We start from the raw sequence: 19305 nt of genomic DNA on the forward strand, positions 1-19305 counted from the left end.
AAAAAAAAAAAAAAAAAAAAAAAAAAAAAAAAAAAAAAAAGAGCAGCATTTTACATTTACCAGTAACTATAAAGTGGCTGTTCCTATAGTCATATGACATGAGTGGCAATTTTATTTGAACAAAGCCCGAAGGAACAAGCCTTTAATGCTTTTCAACAATTTTTCATCAAAGACTGTTAGCACTCAATCTGACAATAAATAGACTGAGATTCAGACACATGCAGTTTGCAGTGCCAAAGTTATTTCATGTTGACATTTACTATGAAAAGTTACCTTTTATACTGTTTAACCACACACAAGAAATCTTGCCTTTAACAAATACAGTACAAATAAAGGTCAAGGCTATGCAAGAGTGGGTAGCTTCTGAACATTCTGAAATTTAGAACTACTTGAAGAAAAATGATGGTAGATGCTGGCAGGTAAAGAAAAATAAACATGCAATAAAAAGAAAACACCACCAAATTGTTATTCAGATCGACAAATATGTCCCTGTCGCATTCAGGGTCTAAAAAGTTCATCAGTACAGTTCATCAGCCTCAGTTATTACAGAATTAATGATTAAGTCAAACAAAAGTCAATCAGGTCCAATCCCATAGAATGGAAGTGGTACCTGAGTACATATGCTACATTTTATGTTCTAATACATAGCACAATCTATATTTTTTCATTATTATTGACAGCACAGGAAGGACATGGACCTATTAGAACAAGTCCAGAGGAGGGCCACGAAGATGATCAAAAGGATGGAGCACCTCTGCTATGGGGACGGGCTGAGGGAGTTGGGGTTGTTCAGCCTGGAAAAAGAGAAGGCTCTGGGAAGAACTTATAGTGGCCTTCCAGTACCTAAAGGGGGCCCACAGAAAAGCTGGGGTGGGACTCTCTGTAAGGGAGTGTAGCAATAGGACATAGAGTAATGTCTTTAAACTAAAAGAGGGTAGATTTAGATTAGACAAAAGGAATAAATTCTTTACTGTGAGGGTGGTGAAGCACTGGAACAGGTTGCTCAGATAAGCTGTGGATGTCCGATCCCTGGAGGTGTTCTAGGCCCAGCTGGATGGGGCTTTAAGCAACCAGGTCTGGTGGGAGGTATCCCTGCCCATGGCAGGGGGGTTGGAACTAGATGACCTTTAAGGCCCCTTCCAATGCAAACCATTGTATGTAGAACCATACCTTACATATTTATTTAAACGTAGAACCATATGATTACTGTTACAAATCTGAATTGTACCATCAGTTATCTGTCTTACACAAGCTAGCAGTTCTTAAAGTCTTCTATTTCATGTCTTAGTCTTTGAGAAATTCCTGGTCAAAAACCCTCTCTTGCATGTCACTTCACATCCTTCACATTATCCCAGGCTCTTTCAAGAGCTAACAACACCCACGAAAACTATTTTTGCACAAGGGCACTACAAAGAGGTTAGAAGAGACCTGGATCAATTGCTAAGTAAGCCCAGTCTTCTCTACAGGAAGCCAACTGAGCAGTTTGAATATGAGCCACTCTGAAAGAAATAATATGGCCTAGGAAGGCAACAATTACTCCTTGGATATTTTTATTACTGAAGATACAGCCCACGTCAGCCACACCTCTGACTTGAATGTCAAGTACCTGAAATTAGTCAGACAAATCCAGGTTTTATTGTTCAACTTCTGCCTATGTGTAAATACCAGTTAAACGGGCATAAACAACAACAGCCTTAACCTAACAGCCAGTCACACACAAACAGTTACAAGCATTATAAGGTCAAAGGCATAGTTAAAAGGATGAATTTGCAGACTGCCCACATCTTATATTGTATTTACATAAAACGTTCTGACTGAACAAATGAAGAGTACACTGGTAAAAAGCATATAATCAGACTTTCACAATTTCTGTGGTATAAAAAGTCTCTACTGTCAAAGACAAGAAGGATAATTTCAGATTAATTTGTAGAGAATTAACACTAGTATAACTGGTTCAGCAACACTTAATTAATGAAAGGATAAGCAGAGTTCATGCCTGAGGCAAATGCACTATGAGATTATAAAATGCAGCAACTATGCAGCTCAGTACCAGGAAAGGTACCATGTTAGCTAATGAGTCTTGAGCACTGAAATGGGGGCACGCAGAATGGCAGCTTCACCACCTAGGTCAGTTCTGCTGGGAATAAATTGAGGTTAAAGGCCTCCTAATTAGTGAGCAGAGGGAAAAAAAAAAAAAAAAGGAAGAAAAAAAAGTGCATGTATATTACTCATAATGAATGATTCAAGTTAATCTAATTAAAAGTCAAAAACTTATTCAAAAGAATGAAGAAAATGAATACAGTAAAGTCTGTACAATAGGAAAAGGCAATGAAGAAGAGTTAAGTGCTTGTTGAATTCAATTAACTTTGTTATTGAGATCTCTAATTAGTTATTCTAGAAAAGAGCAACAAAAATGAAAATATATCTGTTCAGAATGGCATATAAAGACCTTAATAGCAGAAGTTATTCTGAATTCTATACACTTATGCATTAGTTATGATTCCAAAGTCATTATCCAAATATAATAAAAATCCTGTTCTATAACTGCAATTCTAAAAACTTTTATCGCATGTTTGGTTACAGTTGACTAAATAATGGACAATTTGTTAGAGGAAGCTCCAAATCAGAAAACTGTAAGGAAAGAGTTTGAACTGTGGCTACTTTTTGAGGAAGAAGGACCACTTAGGGATGATTAGTTTATTTAAATAATTTTTATGACTCATGGTTATTATAAAAGATTAGGTTATCTGCATATTTCCCAATTTTTTATTTTATTTTTTAAGACTACTCCTGTTCTACATTAAAGATTTGATCTTGGGTTTTTTTGTTTGTTTTAATGAAGACTACTGCTGAAGAACAACAATTCAGAAAGTTTGATTTAAAATTTGTCCAAATAAAAATATTTCAGTAGGAATTTTTTCATTGTAAAAACATCAAAAGCTTTCCACACATTTTCCTACCTCAGCTCCTAAGCAACACATTCTAAAAATTATTTTAAGTATATTTCCTCACCTTACAAGCAAGTAGAACTTCACATTCTTCTGTAACTTCCCAATACAAAAACTCTGAGAAGTGAGGACCTAAGAAAAAAAATAGTCTTGAAGCATATGTGGTACAATGAAGGAAAGGATAACAGAGAGTTCTAGTGACAGAAACAAAAAGGCTGATAACTACATTCTAACATCCCTACACCAGAATGATCAGAGAGCACTCCTGAACTACCAACAAACAAGAAGGAAAATCCTGCAGTTCATTTTATATGTTCATTTTTATATATAATATTCATTGTATTAACACAGGTGTCTAACGTATAGATTAAAAACTTGAGGCACGTATCTGTTGGTTTGTAGGGTAAATCATGTAGCATTACAAAATGTAAAACAGTGAGAAAAACAAGTAAGTTTACTAAATAAGTTTATGCCCAATTTCCAAGCAAGCATAGGAAAGAAACAGAATAGTTACAAACAAGATGATGTGTTTAATGCAGGTGGAACTTGAGAATAAACAACTGTATTCAAATGCTCACCACATTGCACTTTCAAAGCAAAAAACACATGCCAGACAGTTTTTGCCCAAATTAATTGAAGTTAAAAAGATATATTAATCATTACAAGCAGAACAGGAAATATCCCTGTTCCCTATTTAGGGTCTGAAGTCAAATATGTATGTCCTTCAGTAAATTTACTGATATACATAGTCTCTTTCAAGTTATTGTGGTTATTCATATCAGTAAATTTTTGAGTAATGTCTGGAGGATCAGGGCCTTTAATTGCAATACCCAGACATGGGAGGTAACAAAGTCCTAGACTTTCACTTAAATCATTGATTGTGAGTTTATATACAGTAACATTTCTTCCCTAAATCTATTTTTATCTTATACTATAGAAAAAATGTATGTACATTTGGTACCTGAAATTTTGCCTGGACAGAAACCACAGGTTCAGGATTTTAATCTTCCTTTACTGGTGTTTTGCTGTCAGCTCTTCTGTCTGTTATAATGAATGGACAACTTGTGTGCTTAAAACTAAACGTGCTGAAGTGTTTTGCTGGATTGGAGCCTACAGGAAGCACACTTCTCATGAATATTCAGCAAAAAATAACCTCTTGTAAGGATTCCCACTTTATTTCTCTACTTAATGAAAGTTCTGTCAAAATTTGCAAGTATTATACAATGTTAGAAAATAAGATCCACATCCAGCAAGGGTTCAATATCCCCTCCAACTGTATGATAGACTGATCTTCTAATGAAGTTGATAGAAGTTAGAAACACCTAGTACTCTTACCTTGCTTCCTGAGAAATTCCTTTCGTTGGAGCTCAGACTCAGCCAATACTGCCTTAAATGCTAAATTTCAGAAGAGGTGAATAGAAGATAAGTCAGTCACAAAAGTACTCAAGGAATAATTGAAGTTAATTTCTTCACCTGGCTCATTGAAAGTTTCCATGTTTCAGTGAACTTACCATCTCCAATGAGAACCAGTGAAGACTGGTTCTTGGCCTTTCCATCTTGAATCTGTACTGTGTAGGTACCTTCATTGTCAATTGTAAATCGGTCCATCACCATTTCTATAATACCATTTGGACGGTCACAATTTATTTTATGCCTCTGAAATAAAGAAGTAATAACTTTAGTATAGTGTTAATTACTTATGATTCACTACCACAGTAGCCATGTTTTGGATCCCCCAACTCTGCACTTGATCTTTTTCATGTCCTTTTAATCATAAACTATAGGAAGAGGGCTGTGCTTTTATTTGATATTGTACAACAAAGTCCCAGAGGTGGCAGGAACTTCTATGTGCATTTGGAATCCTGAAATCATCATAATACAGATGTTTTAGATTTAAAAATAATAGCACTATGCACGTTTGAAGAGCCTCCAAATCCAGCCTTTAGCTGCAGTACAGCTTCCAGTTCAAGGGGTTTTGCTAGTTTAAAACACTATTCCTTGCAGATTACAAAGATAGCTGCAAGTGCTAAGTTTGTAGACAGAGATGTGGATCTTCAAATATGTACTTTGTAAATAAATCCATCTTAACAAATTCAAACCATCATAACTACTAAATACCTCTGAGACATGTGGCAGCTTGATATAGGATTTTTTTTTCTCACTAAAAAAAAAAAAAAAAAAAAAAAATTGGAAGGATATAATGATTTGCTCATCTTCTACTACATATTCTTTTGGCAGAATGCTAAAGTGTAAGACCATGACAGAGAACAGTAACTTGTGGCTTCCGAGTTCAAAACCAACAGCGATTCTGGGAACTAAGATCAACAAAGTCCAGCAAAAGAGAACTAGGATTCTGTCAAAACATCTAGCTACCTACTAAAGTCCTTGGAGAATACCCAAAATACCAAATATTGACTTGACTTCTAAAATAAATATGCTTTTCACTGTTTGTGTCCTTTTTGTGTTTGCTTTCTAATAATTATTCTAGAAAGATAAATAATTAGCAGGAATCTTCAAGAAAACAGAAAATTATAAGCAAATATTGGACAATAATTGCAAAATGTGTTTAGAATTTGCAGGTACTATTTTAGATACAACCATATTATCCTGAATAATATCTCTTTCATTCACTGAGTAAACTATGAGGACTGTGTGTCCCACTAACAGTGACATTGTTTGAATCTCAACTAAAAAATGCCTAAAGTAAAGCAAAAAATAATTCACAGAATATACTTGGTGAATGTGTTTGGGTAACTAGTGCAGCCAAGGATGTTACAGGACAACAGTTCAATTCAATAAGGGATAAAAGTATCACTTTTAAGTGATGCAGTAAGTTATTACAGAGCCTGTAGCTGTTATAAGGAGACAGGAGGCCTTCCTTATAAACAGAATATTTTTATTAACCTTCTTTTTGGAATCCAAAACCAGAAACAGACAGATAAAGCCACAGGCTTTATCTGTGTGTTTAGGAAAGAATATGAAAGAGGAAAAGAAAAAAAAAAAAGGGGGGGGGGGGGGGGGGGGGGGGGATGGATAAAAATAACACTTGTTGAACTCTCTGGGACCAATTCCTTAAGAGGAAGGAACTTTAAGTACTTGTCTAAAATTAGAAAGAATGACCCCACATATATTTCTTCTTCACCTTTGAGGGACACCTCCCGGCCAGCCTCAGGAACATATTCACTGTTATATGGACAGCAAGCCTGGTAGAATAGCTCCCACACAGATGCAGGACTTAATGCAATGTATGCTCACTTAAATTATGTTCAGTACACCAAAACTACCAACTGGGGAAAACCTGCAAAAGTAGTCAAATGAAGGACAGCTATAAGGGTAGGGAAATCTGCCACACTCGCAGCTACCTGAGGTGCCTATCTAAGAATAGCATTGACATATTCAAGGTTGTTAGCATTCATTACTGGTGCTTTCAAATGTACCAACAGTACAAGTGTAAATTAGGATATGAATCTGTAAAGTGCTGTCAAGTTTATAACAGCGTCAACAACAAAAAAAAAAAAAAAAAAAAAAAGGAAAAATGCATCCAATGCACATTATAAACCATATGATATCACAGAATACCTGAAAAAGGAAGAGTCAAAAATATCTAGGAGAAGACAGAACTGAAAACTTGAAAAATATTGTAAATGCCATAAATGAATGAAAATAGAAAGCCATGGTTCAATTTAACAGAGAAAAAAAATAATACATGGGCACCATCAATGAGACATAAATCCTTTAAAGAGATGTCTTTTCATTCCCCTTCATCTTAAAACTAAAAGATCATTAAAAGAACATGTATTATGGAATTGTGAAATGACAAAAAATATCTTAAAACAGACAAAGACAGTAGGACCAGATGAACTTGACCCTGTTTTGAATTGTACAGAGGTGGTGCCTGCCCTCTTCTAGAAATCAGAATAAGGAACACTGAGGCTTTGGGAATGTAAAGACTTCAGTGCAATTCATATGGAAATAATTGGCACCTGAAATTCAGAAAAGTGTTAGGAAGAAATGGCAATCAATTAGAAAAGGAGGGAATGTTTAAACTTCAGAAATTGTTTATTCTGTTGTATAGGAACCTGTGCAAAGTGAACAGTTCAAAAATAATTAATATAACCAAAAGTAAGTATAATTACTTATGTAAGAGTTTATATATATGAGTGGAGAAGATAGGCCAGGTAGATTTAGAAGAGAGGATATAGTTGCAGCAAATTATCAAACAGCGCAAATTCAAATTCTCACGTATAATCTCTTGCCCGCAGAAGTCAAGGACAACACTTGCATTAATTTAATGATTTCTTAGAGAGAAGGTTAAATTGAGATTTTCCAGAAGCAGAACAAGAAAATCAAGGTGTATGTTTCAATCAGATTCTTTACCACACTTCCAAAAATGTTTGTATTTCCTGCTTTTGAGTCAAGAAAAATCATAAAAAGATTAAATTTACAGCTGAGTAAGTGGGGTTCAGTTCATTCTATTCTCAGATTATTTCAAAATGTTATAGAAACTGTTCCCTTTGTAGGACCTAGAAGGAAAAATTTATCACTTTAGTCAGTGTCAAGAAACAGGCTACAATTCACCAGCATAATGGTCTATTGAACATGTTCAGTGACTGTAGTCCAGTCTCCAAGCAGGTTTTAGAGTGTAATTAGGCTTCTAACTATTGCCATTATGCAGCAAGATGAAGTTCAATGATTTTATTGGCACCATAAATACCAGGCTTTTATGTGACTTTCCACAAAAATATAATCAATCTCCAAAAGTAAATGTCACCTGTGGGTTACTAATTAAAGAGGTGAAATAATGCAGATCCACTTCAAGGCACTCTCTCTCTCTCTGATGTCAACACTTTCAAAACATATGTGAACTAAAAATAGCTTATTCTGTTCCACTGAGACTGCCAAGACAGAATATCGCAATTTCAATACATCCTAGTCACTAATATTCAGGCTTTCAGTGCTAGAGTTTATTACTTCTTAAATTAAGAAATGCAGAGAACAGAAGTATTTTGCTGAGGAACACTTCCTCTTCCACCTGTCAATATGTAATTAAAGGAAATGTTCCTTGCTTTTCTATGGTGTAAAAATGCTGACAAACTTCTCTGGCCAAAAACAGGCTTTGCAACCTCAGGAATAAACTGAAACTTTCAAACAGCTGCACTGTAGGTGGATTCCTCACAGGGGAAGATATTTCTAGTACTGTACTTTATGCCCTTTATATGAACCATACTCCAGCTTGGCAAGGACATGCCCTTGCTTTCTTCTCATCCCAATCTTTTTAGCATGAATGGTCTTCCTAGACCATAAGAATGCAACAAGATTCATTTCATTTGCTCTTTCTTCTTCATGTAACCATTCAGTTCCTATTTACTGTCGAGGCCAAAATTAAAAATAATAATAAAAATAAAGGAAACTGACACCATCTAAAACTTTTGTATCTATGATTATTGTTGCACTATCAAGTGCCTCCCACATTATACATAGAACTACTAGCAGTGGCCTCAGAGTGCCTCAGGGAACAGCATCTTGCTGTTTTGTAGTCAAAATCTGTACTTGAAGCAGCTTTTTTGGCTTGAGTTCTTTTCCTAAAGTATTTGGACGCCACTTTTAATCAGATGCATTTATTAAGGGTCTAACTTCTTCTCTTTGGCTGTTGGTCATCTAGAATAAGATCACTCTGCAACATGAATTCTACGTTGTGAAAAGGATTTAGGCTAAAGATTGACACTGCTTTCAAGTATTATAAGACTGATACTTAGTAGTTTTAAACAACTATAAAAATAGAAAAAAAAAACTGTTAGTGTATAAACTGTTTTTAAGCAAATTCACAGATATATATAATACTCCATATGCACTTACATCACTGTTTTCAACTTCTTTATCATTAATAACAAATCTGAAGGTAGAATCTGGTGATAAACTCTCAGCTTGAATCCAGAAACGAACTTCACCTTTCTCAAGAACCTCATAAGCTAATTCTGATTTCAGAGGTATTGCTGCAGGAAAAAAAAAAAAAAAAAAAAAAAAAAAAAAAAAAAAGGCAATCAAAAGTCAGTAATGCATGAACCCTTCTTAGAAAAGGGACTATTGTAGTAAAACATTACTATCTCCCCATTATATTTGGAATGCTGAATATAGAATTAATTTTATGCAGGGAAAATACATCTAATGTTATCAAAGAGAGAGCAGGGCTTACAATTTATTGTTTGCACAATATTTAAGGAATCTGCTAGTAGCAGATTCTAATATATTGTCAAAGTTAAACTCCAAAAAGACTTATAAGTAACGACAATTTTTATTCAATGCAAACTAATATTCTTCTAAATGAATGGAAAGACAATGAAAGCTTCCATTGTCTCAGGAAGAAATTTTTGGGAACTCTAGTCATAACTACATAATTATATTTCTTCTAGAAATATAGAATAGATTCAGATCTTCAACTTACTTGGATTTTTTATTTCATTGCTTATTGCCATCAAACGTTCCAACTCTGAAATTAAGAAAAATATGCATGTTTTCATTTATTCTGAAAAAACAGTCAGAATATGATTGTCAAAGAAGGTAAATAAGAGCATCAGTGAATAAATAATCTCCTTATGTCTTATATGTGAAATATTCAACTTTCTTCAGAAGATAATGTCTTAAAAACAAGATTTAAGAAACTTAATTTCTGATGCATGGATTTAGTGAACGTTCCTATTTCAAGCATACTCTCTTATGCAAGAGAATCTAAATAAGGGATGAAACCTATCTTAAACTTCCTGTGGGACTGAAACTAAGGATGGGAGACAATAGGTTCTAAAGAGTGCATAAGGCTCTTTTATCTGCTGACCTCCTTTCTGACCAAGTACCTGAAAATCTTGTTTTACTGTGGCAGGAAACAACATTGAGTGCAGATTTGTCTGAAAAAAGGTGCAGAAATTTCTACTTAATACACTGAATCCTCATGAAGGCTGTGCGAGTCTAGAAATCATATTCTTAGGTTTTCATGCTAACCTTATTTATCATATTCATTACTAGTATAGATATGGAATATGAACATCACTGCCAATTCCATATTTACAGATAATGTAAAGATTGATGGAAATTATCAAGTATTTATGACATAGTTGAGGATTTAGCAAAATTACAGGAGAATTTATAGCATTTGAGGAAGTTGGCTGTGATATAATGGTTTTCAGTGCTAAGACAAAACTGACACTCATTCAGGGACAGAGTACAAATACAAGTGTAATTTTGAGTGATAGATATGACCAGAGAAGACGTGCTAAAAGTGGGTCATGAAACTTCTTATCTTGAATGGAAAAACCTGGAAATATAAAACTGAAGGTAACAAGACCTATAAACGGTTTTCGGAGTGATGCTTCAAAACTACACCAAAGGGAAGTTCTCATAATCAAATGCAGGTCTGATAATCAATATCAAAAATATTAATCAAAAATATTGCAATTTTACCTTCCCTAGCAAAAGAAGATATTGGTCATTCTAAGAATATACACAAATAAATGGTCCATGTCCTGGAAAACCATTCTTTTTGTGGTTGCACAATAGTTTATTCTCAACATGTACTTTGAATAGGATTGATGCATTTTACACTGTGACAGAAGTCCTGCCTACTATCAGACTTGCACAGTATCTCGTTGCTTCTTCTTGAATGTCAAAAAGAATGTAAGGGATAATCATGCTTAGTTTGGGAACTGGGCATAACAACTACAGCCTGTGGACTGGGAAAACAACAGTCATTTTTGTGAAAAAACAGCAAAGTTCTCCCCTTCACCTTTTACCTAAGTACCCCTCCATGGTAAACTGAAGTCAGACGGAAGCAAATTCATTGTAACTCATATGATATAGAATAGCTAAAATGAAGTAAAACAAAGCTAATTTAAGCTTCTGTGCATCTCAGCTTTATTATATCATATGTAGAGCCTCAAGTCCTGTCTCTGTCATATTAGATAAGATTCCTTGTTAGGCAGCTAATGAAGAGCCAATTATAAGGTGTAAAAGGCTAGAAAGTCAAAACATAGCATAAGTGACATACAAGATGAAGAGGTTCACAAAACAATGCAAAAAGAAACATTTTATAGTAAAAGTGAAAAAGATCTTTTCTAACATAATTATAGTCCCAGCATAAAGAAACCATATCTAATTGGATTTTTTTTTATTGCCTTAACTTATCCCAACTTTCATTATTGTGATAATCAGAAAAATAACTAATCACATGAAGTCAGTTGAGTTGTCTTTTGTTTTTCCTTTATGCACAGGAAAGAATGTGTGGTTTGATTGTTTTTCTTTCTTGGACAACTTTCAGTGCAGTCAAGGTGATAAAATGAAGAAGCACAAGAGATGGTAAGAGCCTTACCTTCATCATCCATAACAAAGCTGGATGAAACTCCATCTGTATCACTCACTGAGATAGAGTAAGTTCCCAAGTCTGATTTATCGGGATTCTTGAAGTACAGCTTAGAACTAAAATAATCAATAATGAAGGATATAATCAGTGGGTTTTCTCATGTTATTGAGATTTTTAACAGTACAAGCTTCTGGTAGTTTGATACAAACTTGCATGACTTACTGATCTCCTTCTGTTTCAATCTTATATTTATCAGAATCTTCAATCTCCTCATATGATTTACCCCACGCAAAATGAGATGCGTCTGTAGCTTCTTTGCACTCAAAAGCCAGGTAAATATTACCCTCATCATCCACACCTGAAAAGATTTCTTTCGTTCCTGCAAAATGGGAATCAAATCAAATGTCAAAGGTACATTTCTTTTTAGGGTTGCAATTCGGAAACGATAAAAGCCTATGCAGATTCTGTCCTTCTCCACTTATATATATTCTTTTACTTGCATATGTAGAAGAATGTTTGTCATATTCTGATTCAGCTTCACATTCTAGCAACATTCTTATTCTGCACACACACAAAAAAAAAAAACAAAACATGCTAAAATACAAAAGCTTATTGAGAAAGCTAGAAAATGCAACTGGATATGAGAATATGTAAACAAATTAATTTTATTATCAGTCCTGAAGTTTAAATAGACATGTAATGTTATCCTTCTCTTCACTCAGAGCAAGTAGCACCTTTGTTTATGAAAAGAAAAACTAAAATAACTGATTATCAAAATATTTCCTGCAGTAAATAAAGCAACAAAGCTTGGCAGTACCTCTGTACCCACAGAAGTTTTTCAAGTTTTAAGGCTAAGAGCTCCTGAACTCTCAAAATTCTTATCTGCACTAAAATATCAAATCAGATTGATCAAATCCACTTCTAAGTATTTCAGTATTTTAGAAGTAGAGGAGATAAAAACAATTCATTACCTGGCCTTGCCTCAACAAGCACTGGTTCAGATACTTCAGACGACTTGCCTACCCCAGCATCATTCACTGCACGAACTTTGAACACATAGGTATGACCCTCATGTAAATCTGTGACCTTGAACAGGACAAAGATCATAGTCAATTTAAGAAAACAGTCTAGACTCTTTTGTTTAACTATATGAAGATGTTAGCAGAAGCATATTATATATATATATATATCTTTGTTGTACTCAACCATGTGTTCTTAAAACTCAGTCTTGAATTAACACTATCTACAATGTAAATGTTACCTTAAAATAGCGCTGTGCAGTAGGTTTTTCATTAGCAGTGATCCAGTCCTCTTTATCTACTTCCTTATAGTCCACTAAATAGCCAGTAATGGGGCTTTTGCCTTCATACACAGGAGCTTTCCACAGAAGAACCAGTGACGTGTTTCTAACTTCACAAACCGTGAGATCATAGGCAGGACCTAAAATATTTCAAATATTGGAATTTCACTTCAATATAATAAACTTTTAAAAAGTAGAGATGGAAATGCACAATTTTGATTTTGTTTTAACTGTGCTTGCTTTTAAATATCTTCTCCTATATAATGAACTTAGTATATGTGATACTGAGGCACACAGTAATACCTGCTTTATATGGTGAGTGATATTAATATTTGAAAGCATGCATTCTTAGCTGGATCTCAATAACTCCATTCTAAGGGAAAGTTACTCTTCTGGAAAATCCATGCAGTTTAAAAACTTCCAACAAGGAACAGAGGTTTCTTGTGTATTATTTAATTTTCTAGTCCCAAATCAAAGTTGTTTCACTGAGCTTAGACTCAGGTTCATAATTTAGCATCAGGATATTTTTTTTTTCTTGGTATACAGGAAACATGATCCTTCAGCCTGGTCCAAAACCCACCAGTACAGTAGATTTGGGATCAGACTTCACGTTCCCTGGCAGAAAAGCATTTTTAATTGTGAGCTGAATAATGATAGCCAAGAAGAACTTCTGAATAGAGTATCTGCTAGGAGACTTATTTACACCAAAAGCATTCTGATGCTATAGGAACAAGTGAGCATTCTTACTTTTGAAGCTATCAGGTAATGTTCTCATTACGATATTTTCCTCTCCCTTCACTTAACTGTTCTGGTTCCATTCAGTTTAACCTGAAGTATTATTCTTTTTTTGAAATTTATTTATATCTGTAGGCTAAAAAGGCATAACCATAAGCATTTACTACCATACTGATATCACCTGTGACAATACTGCTATTCAGCCAAAGAATGTAGATGGGAGCTTGCCTCTTGTAATTTAAATTTAGAATGAGGAAAGATGAAAGTACCTGAGACGTAAGGATATACCAGTGTTGTCAGTTTGGCCTAAATAAAGATAATACTTTTCCCTAGTAAATGTCTCATCATGTAAAACAAAGTAGAAAAACCTTACAAATAAACATGATTGCCATTGCAGCTTATACGATGTTAACTTGTGAGGAATGAACATGAGATTTCTAAAGGTTGAAATTCAGCACATTACAGCAAAAACAGCAGGAGTTTCTCCATAGTGGATAAACACATTTCAGAAAAAAAAAACATAAGAGTACCTGCTGCAGATCTTATGAGGTTAAATATTAGATTTCTCGTGGAAAGACTGCAATTTTCAGGGAACCTAAAGTCTTCTCTCAGGGCTCTGGAAAAATCCCAACTTAAATGTCTACAAACCCAAAGATACTTAAATTTCCACTAGCAGATGCACCTACTAGAAATCTAGACAGCAGAAGAAAATGTGTAATGAAGTATGTTCTATTCTGAGCAGTCTGAGACTACAGATGATTCTTTTTTTTTTTTTTTTAAAGTCATGTAAAATAATTCATTCAATATCATCACTAGCTCACAGAGGCTCTCAGATATACCTAAGACCGAAGTTCTGTAGAATGATGAAATAATAATGGGCTCTGGGCAAGGAATCCATCACTCACACTGGAAGTCTTGCAAGGAGATTTGGTCATTAGAATGAAGCCTCTCTTCCATATCAAAATGTGGAAGAATATTTTGTTGACACTGGGAGTATATTGCAGTCACATTACATTAGTCTTCAATATCTTTAGTCAGCCAGGGAAAAGGATCAGCCTCTTTCTTCCAGTCTTAAATCTCAAATATTTCTTTTTGCTGTTGCTAAGCCACTGTTTAAAAAAGGCTTGGGAAAAATTTTAACAGGTTTGGATTTGGGGAGGCAAGGGGGTTGTTTCCTTGTGGTGTTTTTTAAGCAGGATGAATGCAATACTCTGCTCAGCTGTTTCATAACGAGAACAATGTAATCAGCTAAGGAGCACAAAGGTCAGGTTGTTCATTATGAAAATGAAAATTTCATTCTCTTCATTTCCTGAAAGTACCTTTTATTTTATTTCTTTATGTATCATTTAAAATGAAGGATAATCTTCATTGGTTTACATTAGGCAATTTCATTGACGTTTTCAAAACACTATAAATCACAGATCCTTTCTTTAAGGAAAGTAATTGTTCCTCTGATGATGTATTTATACTAAATATTACAGAATGATAAGAAAATGTAATTAACACAGTGAGAGTTAAGGTCAAAAGATTAAACATTTTGTTATTGACAGCTTTGTCATGTCATTAAATCAAGAAGGTAAGATTTATGAACTCAAAGAAGAATTTAGCTAGAAAACATGAAGAGTAACTCTCTGACACGTGGTTTTGCAGAAAAGAATCTGGATATTAAAAAGAAGTAAACCCTAAGCTTAGTATAACAGTGCAATATTTTAAAAAGGAAAATAGAAGGGGATTTATAAACAGGCATATAATTTTAGGATGTGTGGAATTACTCTTTCTCTGCTCAGTATTGATAAATCTTTATTTGAAATAAGGTCTCCAGTTTGTGTGCTGCCATTCAAGAAAGACATGAACCAACTAGAAAAAGTTCAAAAGAGGAAAATAATATATTTATTTAGAGATGGGGAGTACATGATCCAGGGGGAATCACAGCACAAACTGTTTTTTGTTAACTGAAGGGGAAAGCTGGGGTTCTGATAAAGTTTTAAACACAGGAAGTCTGATGCAAAAAGGAAAGGAACAGTATCTTCTTCACATCCTCAGTGGACAGAACAAGAAATAAAAAGGATTAAATTGCTAGAAGAAAGATTCAGGAATATCAGAAAAACTTTTGAATTCTAAGCACAGTAAACTTTTTGAATTCTAAGCACAGGATCTATTAGGAATAGATCCTGCCCAGAGAACCTGGACTTCCTTCATGGGTGGAAGTCTTTAAGGATGGATTAAGCAAGCCTCTGCCAACAGCTAGATAAGTATAGCTGATCCTGCATGGGGGCAAGGAGTCAAACTGGATGACATCTGAGGCTCTTCCATAGTAAATGATTCTATTATCTCACTGAATTATTTCTTGTTTCTGGTTCTAGGCAAGAAATACATTTTACATATAACAGAAAGGGAAAATGAAATTTTCTTGCCTTCTTAAGCTAATTATGCCTTTTTGAAATAAGTAAAAATTCCAGTAGTTTTACAAAAATAATTTAAGGCATTTGTTTTTGTTTTATAGAGAAAAAAAACCTGCACGACCATTTAGGCATGAAGTAGATGTGTGTAGCTGTCAGACAGATCCTGATTACTTAAACAGGTATTAGAATGGATCCTTAATGGTATTCGGATGCTCAGTGTCATAAATAGGATACATTTTAACAACACAGCTGTGTTTTACAGCATTTGGGGGAAAAGAAGGTAGAAATACATAAAAGTGGTAGATGCCTGTGTTTCATTATGGGCATATATCATTATATATATATTGTGACACCCTTTGTTTAGGGAAATCAGTACCAGATATAAGAACTATTTTCAGCAAAAGTACTAGTGAGAGTGTTATGAAATAAGCATAGTGGCCCTCAAAAACCCTTTCACAAATTATTTACAGAACTCAAGCATTACTGAAGAACCAATTCCATAGATGTCTAAAATTTAGGAACAAATTTATATGCTCATGAGATACCTAAAGATCAACTTTTTATCTGCTGGGGGTCTTGAATTCACAATGCTTCTTATTTAACTTTTTTTTTTTTTTTTTTTTTTTTTTTTTAAGGAGCTAGCAACGCAATTAACAGGTTTGGGCCATATCTGCACTGTTAAACTACAAGCAGCCTAAACACAGGTTTGAGTACCAACACACAAGTGTTCCTACTATGTGGTTGTTAGCACATTTTTCTAACACTTGGCTAATAACTATCTGTCAGGTAAAACCTGGGTACAATCTGAGGTAATCACATAAATAAGGGAGCACAGTAGCTGAGGCTGTGAGAATTTAGCTGTAAGTTGTGAGGTATGTAGTGCTACTTGCCTATAGGCCGTGAAATAGGCCCCTGCTGTGTCTTATTTATGGAAAAAAAAAAAATAGCTTTGGGGTATGAAGCTCCAGAAATAGTCTTAATATACTGAAGTTATTGTCCTGAGTATAACACAAAAATAAAATATGTTGTACTGGTGAAGAGGATGAGATGGAACTTATAGGTCTAGGGATAAAAAACTGACAGAAATGAAAACACGCGATTAAAGGCTGAAGACTTTCTGTTCTGATATGGGCAGTGAAAGAAGGTGATGCTCAGCAAGCTAAGTAAGGGTCACCCACTTCTCAGGACATCCAAAGTCATCAGTAGAGATGTGGAGGCAGCTTTTAACAGGAGATCTCAGAAGCAGTGGCAAATTCAACAGGTAAGCGTGGCAAGAATGAACCAAAAGACATCCAGCAGTTTGGCTGGGGTATTACAATGTCCATGTTTTAAGGACTTTGTATTAAATTTAAATCCATGAGAAACTGATTAACTTACCAGGTTCTGGCATAGTCCAAGCTTTACACTTAAAATGCTCGCTAGGATCTGAAGGTTGACCTATTCCAACTATATTTGCAGCAGCAATTTTGAATTCATAGAAGGCATCTTCTATCAAATCCTCTACCTGTTTGGAGAAAACAAATTGATATTATCAAAAGCTATGATTTACTGTGTTTAAATAAATGAAACACTTAAACATCTTACCATTGTTTAATTCATTATCAGGATTTACTGCTGTGCTTGGAGTACTGACAGGCTCTACTCTAGAGAATTTTACTCTTAAGCCAAACACGCTATAGTGGTCTAGGCTGTACTTCCACATTTCTGCCACATCATCCTAGGAATAACAGCACTCAATGCATGGGCATGAGAGGCTGTAAAAGGGTAGAACAAGGGTCCAGGGAGCCCCACATAATGAATGGCCACCAGCAGGTAACTAGGGAAGGGTGTTCTAAGATGAAATACCTTCTTTCACTACTTATGGATGATCATTCACTTCAGGAAGAGTTCAAATGGTGCTTTGGCCTATAGAGGTTATAGTGGACTGACCAGGAAAGAGAGGAAAACAGGAAACTAAAAGAAAAGCCAATCCATTTAGTTCAGCAGTGCGCTGGTATAACACTGGGAAAGTCTCACTTGCCGATTTTTTTTTCAGGCTTATATGTGTCTTTTTCTTCACATTATCTACCATTATAAGATGAGGAAGTAAGTATGGAATCCATGTTATGCCTCTGCCAAGGTCCCTAGTAAATGAACCTGGGCTTTCCCAATGAGTCTATCGCCACATCACCATCTCAGATTTTGAGGTCAAGGTATGCAAGTTATAAGGAATGAGATTTTTGACACTGAGCACCTACCAGACCACAATAAACAAGTCTTCTGCAACTCAGTCCTCCGGGTAATTTTCCCAGAGTTCTACTTAATCATATATCTCAAGAGAAAGATGCAGCTGTAGTCAGTACCTCTAGCAGTAGTAAAACTGAACTATTTTAAATTTTCGTGAATAAATAAACTATGATTGTATTCTCTGGGAAAATAAAAGAGAAAGGATTTTAGTGTGATATTTTTTACGGGAAAGAACATATGATGGGATGGTTATCTGAGGCAAGACCAAAGCACACAAAGTAAGCTAGGAAAAGCCAGGCAGTGATACAATTTAGATAGAATTTCCTGACAATAGAGAGCTATATAGTATAAATTACAAGAGACAACAACAGCTCAGTTTGTAAATATGGTTTTGAAAACCCAGATTATTACAGAAAGAATGTCTGTGGGTTCCCATAGAATTATTTAATCAGAGAAGGTTACACTTTAATGATTTCCTGGTGCTGTACTGTGTATCTGAGGGCTTTGTCTGCTTGCAGTATCATAAATATTCTGTGATACTAAAAACTCTCTCTTTCTTTTATTTCCCATCAGTATTTCAGATTCCAGTCCATCAAAATAACATATGAAGATGCACCTTCAGGCACAAATACAGCTACTAGAAGGACTGAGACTTAAATATCATATTAATTAAACTCTGAATGGTTTCCCTTAATTTACATTTGTCATTTGTTTACAAATGCATTAAACAATGAAAATATTTGGAAAGCATTGCTTAGCATTGCCGTTTTGAGCCTATCCTATCCACCCTTTTTTATTTCTCACCATCCATGCTCCATCTGCTATGTCAGAGATGCCGGTTATAAACTCAGTCAAAAGCATTCATACACCTGGGTATTGCCAACTGCCTTCTATGCAACTGCCTCCTGAGCTCATCTGAAGCATTTTCTACTTTAGCATCAAATTTCTGCTAAAGACCTGCTTCTGCCCTGGCATTTATGGAAAAGTTAATTGCTTGCAAAGATAATTTTAAGATGCATTTTTGGGAAAAAAAAAAAATAATCTGATTGTTTAACTTAACAAGCATCATATTGATCTTACCATATTGATAATCAATATCATATTGATATTAATTACTTGCTATATCCTCTTATTAATCTTTCCTCTTGGAGGTTAACATCAGAACTTTCCTCTGTTAAAAAAGATTCAACACATAAGAGCTACCAGAAGTAATTTATTTCAAAACTAAAATTATTGATCTAGTACTCTGGAAAGGAGGATAGTAAACATAATGATATGTTTATCAATAGAATCCCCTTTCCATTTGCAGGCAAAAGTTGAGAGAAAGAGCAGGGCCCGCTACATTCC

At 34.8% G+C, this 19305-nt stretch overlaps 1 protein-coding gene across 2 annotated transcripts in view; it reads right to left on the reverse strand.

Annotated features, from left to right (window-relative positions):
* The window catches only part of MYOM2 (myomesin 2), an 80021-nt gene that overhangs the window by 14901 nt on the left and 45815 nt on the right, over positions 1 to 19305 (reverse strand). For both annotated transcript variants that reach the window (XM_035321964.1, XM_035321965.1), the window contains exons 20-29: positions 17110 to 17236; positions 12557 to 12735; positions 12267 to 12381; positions 11518 to 11674; positions 11305 to 11411; positions 9391 to 9435; positions 8805 to 8941; positions 4460 to 4604; positions 4284 to 4343; positions 3013 to 3080 (exon numbers count right to left, since the gene is read on the reverse strand). In XM_035321964.1, the coding sequence (XP_035177855.1) occupies positions 3013 to 3080; positions 4284 to 4343; positions 4460 to 4604; positions 8805 to 8941; positions 9391 to 9435; positions 11305 to 11411; positions 11518 to 11674; positions 12267 to 12381; positions 12557 to 12735; positions 17110 to 17236 (1140 nt within the window). The remainder of the gene's footprint in view (positions 1 to 3012; positions 3081 to 4283; positions 4344 to 4459; positions 4605 to 8804; positions 8942 to 9390; positions 9436 to 11304; positions 11412 to 11517; positions 11675 to 12266; positions 12382 to 12556; positions 12736 to 17109; positions 17237 to 19305) is intronic.

This window comes from Oxyura jamaicensis, chromosome 3 (assembly GCF_011077185.1).
Source record: "Oxyura jamaicensis isolate SHBP4307 breed ruddy duck chromosome 3, BPBGC_Ojam_1.0, whole genome shotgun sequence".
NCBI classification, from domain to species: domain Eukaryota; kingdom Metazoa; phylum Chordata; class Aves; order Anseriformes; family Anatidae; genus Oxyura; species Oxyura jamaicensis.